This window comes from Petaurus breviceps, unplaced genomic scaffold (assembly GCF_028583685.1).
Source record: "Petaurus breviceps papuanus isolate PSGF00001 unplaced genomic scaffold, PetGlider_PUasm1.0 91041, whole genome shotgun sequence".
NCBI classification, from domain to species: domain Eukaryota; kingdom Metazoa; phylum Chordata; class Mammalia; order Diprotodontia; family Petauridae; genus Petaurus; species Petaurus breviceps.
The window spans coordinates 41,874,892-41,878,276 of NW_027187400.1; the positions used below are offsets into that span (position 1 = coordinate 41,874,892).

At 54.7% G+C, this 3,385-nt stretch overlaps 2 protein-coding genes across 5 annotated transcripts in view; one reads left to right on the top strand and one right to left on the bottom strand.

The window, feature by feature from the left end:
• The window catches only part of RASGRP4 (RAS guanyl releasing protein 4), a 13,635-nt gene extending 11,527 nt beyond the window's left edge, over positions 1–2,108 (top strand). For all 4 annotated transcript variants that reach the window (XM_069078550.1, XM_069078549.1, XM_069078548.1 and 1 more), the window contains 6 exons: positions 133–251; positions 384–528; positions 1,280–1,316; positions 1,397–1,510; positions 1,655–1,800; positions 1,885–2,108. In XM_069078550.1, coding sequence (XP_068934651.1) covers positions 133–251; positions 384–528; positions 1,280–1,316; positions 1,397–1,510; positions 1,655–1,788 — 549 coding nt within the window. In that variant the 3' untranslated portion in view covers positions 1,789–1,800; positions 1,885–2,108. The remainder of the gene's footprint in view (positions 1–132; positions 252–383; positions 529–1,279; positions 1,317–1,396; positions 1,511–1,654; positions 1,801–1,884) is intronic.
• Positions 2,081–3,385, bottom strand: part of FAM98C (family with sequence similarity 98 member C) — a 2,795-nt gene continuing 1,490 nt past the window's right edge. The window contains exons 5-7 of the mRNA XM_069078603.1: positions 3,043–3,120; positions 2,783–2,899; positions 2,081–2,522 (exon numbers count right to left, since the gene is read on the bottom strand). Of these exons, the coding sequence (XP_068934704.1) occupies positions 2,229–2,522; positions 2,783–2,899; positions 3,043–3,120 (489 nt within the window). The 3' untranslated portion in view covers positions 2,081–2,228. The remainder of the gene's footprint in view (positions 2,523–2,782; positions 2,900–3,042; positions 3,121–3,385) is intronic.

The window sequence follows — 3,385 nt, forward strand, 5'->3', positions numbered from 1 at the left end:
GTGTGTGTGTGTGTGTGTGTGTGTGTGTGTGTGTGTGTGTGTGTGTGTGAGCGCGTGCGAGCGCTGGGGGGAAGAGGGAGGTGGCAAAGGTGACGTGTTCAGGTTGACAACCTGGGTCCTTTCCTTCCACAGTCTATTTTCAAGAACTATGACCCAGAAGGCCGGGGCACCATCTCTCAAGAAGACTTTGAACGTCTGTCTAGCAGTTTTCCCTTTGCCTGCCATGGCCTCCACCCACCCCCTCGACAAGGGTGAGGGTCCCTGAAATGGGGCAGCCCTGGGTCCTTGGGAGGTGGTGAGGATCGGGAACCCTGAATACAAGGGACCCTCACTCCAAACCCAGAGTTCTTTGCCTCAGACCCTTTTTATCTTGACTTTTCCAGTGATGGTCCCTTCAGCCAGGAGGAGCTGACGGATTACCTGCTTCGGGCCAGTGCCATCTGTGCCAAGCTGGGTCTGTCATTTCTACACCCTTTCCATGAGGTCACTTTTAAGAAGCCCACATTCTGTGGCAGCTGCAGTGGTTTTGTAAGCACCTCTCCCCCTCCTCCCCTTGCCTCCCCCCCTGCCCCACTTCTCTATGAGGCTGAAGGTGACCAGTCTCTTCCACTCACCACCCTCTGGGAACCCCAGGTAAACCCCTTCCCCCCTGCCAGTCTCCTCCTGGTTTCCAGCCCTAATTACTAACTCACTTGACAAGTCCGTCATTCCAAGCTTGTTTGCCCATGTGGAAAATGAGTAGGTTTGATCAGATGCTCTTCCTGAGGTCTGAGACTTGAGTCACCCTGCCCCAAATCTCCTCCGAGGTCCTGTGTCCAGGCCCTGAGAAGTCATTGCTACTGCCCCCTTAATGGGGGACCTGGCTTACCACTCTCCCTGCCTAGAACAGCCAGAATAAAACTTAAAGGCCCATAGCTTTTATTGGTTAAATTTTTTAAATGACATGCTGGAATCATAGAAGGCCTTGGAGCCAGAAAGATTGGACTTAAAAGCCTGCTTCTGATACATGCCGGCTGAGTGACCTTGGGCCTGTCACCCACCTGTCAGTGTTCTAGACAATGATCTAACCAGACTCCAATAAGACACTCAGTAGCATCAACCTGCCTTGGTGGAGGGAGCTCCATAGAGAAACAAAATCACAGGGCTGGTTCTTATTCCTTAAAAATGTACAAGACTGGGGGCAGGATGCAGATAATCCCAAGCCAGAGAGTTAAAAAAACAAGACAGCCACCTCTGTAATCCTCCCCCCTCCACACACTCCAATTTGCTTTCTCCTTAGCTCTGGGGAGTCACCAAGCAGGGATACCGCTGCCGGGGTGAGTAATGGGGGGCGGGTTGGGGAGAAAGAGGGACACTTCTGGGACCCCACCCTCACTGACCATCCCCCCTCCCCCAGACTGTGGACTCTGCTGTCACCGCCACTGTAAGGACAGAGTGGAGGTTGAGTGCAGGAAGAAAGTCAGAGCCAGCTCTCCTGGGCTCCCTCCACCGCAGGAAGTCCCCTCCACTGGTGAGGCCCCCTTTGAGGGGACCCTAGCTCCCAGTGCATGGAGCTTGGGGGTGGCAGGAGCTGGACCCTTGAACCCTGAGAAGGGAACCAGGGACTGGAGGACTGCAGCAAGGGAAATCAGGACCCCACTTTTCCCCTTTTCAGGTTCTGAAGAGAGCTCCCCTCACCCATCACCTCCTGGGACCCAAAAGAGAACCCACCTCTGCCATGCCTGGACCCAAACTGAGTCTCCCCTGGATGGGTCTACCTCAGACAAGGCCCCTACCTCTGTGCTGTAGGAGACACAGCTGGTAAGAAGGCAGGAAAGACAGGGGGGAGGAGAGGGAGATTCCAATCAGTGCCAGCGTCCTTGACCAGAGTGCCTCTGCCCTCAGGGCCTTCCATGTGCCCACAGGATCACAGACTGCCAGTGCTGGAGAATTCTAATATGGAGCTGGGTGGTGCTCATCCAAAGCTGAAGCCAGTGACTTTGGAGACCCCTACTTCTTAAACCTTAGATCCCAAATTCCCAGCCTTGCCCTCCCCCTGCCCCATCCTGCTCCAGTCACAGGCAAAAACACAGAACACAGATATTGTAAATTAAATCTATTTTTCCAGAGAGTTTGGCTTTGGTGGGAATGGGTACTGGGGGGAGCTGGATGCAAACCCTGGGTCCTTCAGCCCCTGCCCAGTGACAGAGGGCTCCAGATGGGTCCTGTGAGGGGTGGTAGCATCCTGTTCACCGTCTCTTCTTCTTCCGTCCCCAACGCTGGTGCCCACCCTCCCTACGGCTCTGCCAGCTGGGCATAGGGGCCTCCAGCTCATTGGGCCGGCCCCCTCTGTCAGGGACTGGGCCCATTAGCACTTTGTTGATGGGACAGCAGGTGACCAGACGGGCAGCCCGACCTGAGGCTGGTACCAGTCTGGAGAGGTCAGCCCGGGAAGCTAAGACGTGGGCAAGGGAGATTTCAGACTCGGGGGCCAAGCCCTGACGTAGGGGCTTCAAGACGTTTGTCATGGCAGTACCTTGGGTCTGGGGAGAAGACGAGACGGGCTGGAAGAGCAGCTCTAGTGGCCCCAAGCTTTGACAGCAAAGCTCCTTTACCAGCTCAGCATGCACCTCACTATGTGGCATTCTGGGCCTCAGTTTCCCCGCATGTAAAATGCAATGATGAGCTCTAAGGTCCCTTTCAGTCCTTTCATTCTAAGAATCCAAGATTCTAAGACTGTTTCAGTACAAGCCCTGAGAGTGCTGAACAAGCAGCTCTTTTTTCTGTCCTCACTGCTACCTACCTGGGCCCGCTCTGTCCAGTGGAAGGCAGATGCTGTGAGATCCAGCCTGGTCAGCATGAGACGTCGGCGGTAGCAATACTGATCCCGTAGGCAGCTGGAGAGGGTACTCAGGGCCTCCTAGGCCAGGGAACTGGCCAGTTATTGCTTACCTCCCCAACCCCCCACGTCCCCAGATCCACAACCTTCCCTTACCACCTTTTTCCTCCCCCTGTCCCAGAAAGGGCATGGGGGGGGGGGAGCAGACAGGGAATCTCTCATACCCATCGGGGAGCATCCAGAGGCTGAGTGAGTAGGGGGTCCAGGTATCCAGGGGGCAGTGAGGGAAGCAAATCTGAGATCTAGAAGGAGGGGAAGGGAGGTTTGTGGGTGGGAAAGGAAAAATCTAGAGAAGGATTCTGCCATGCTCTCTCTTTCACATGACATTTCCCGTGTGCCTCCTCTAATGCTGGTACTGAAGAGGAGGCAAGGAAGAAGAAAGTTGGACCCCAGTTGTAAATCACAGAATTTGGAGTTGGCTAGAGATAGAATATAGTTTATCCTTGCCCAGTCCTACCTGGGAAATGAGGGGTGGGGTGGGGGTGGGCAGAGAGAAAAGGACAATTT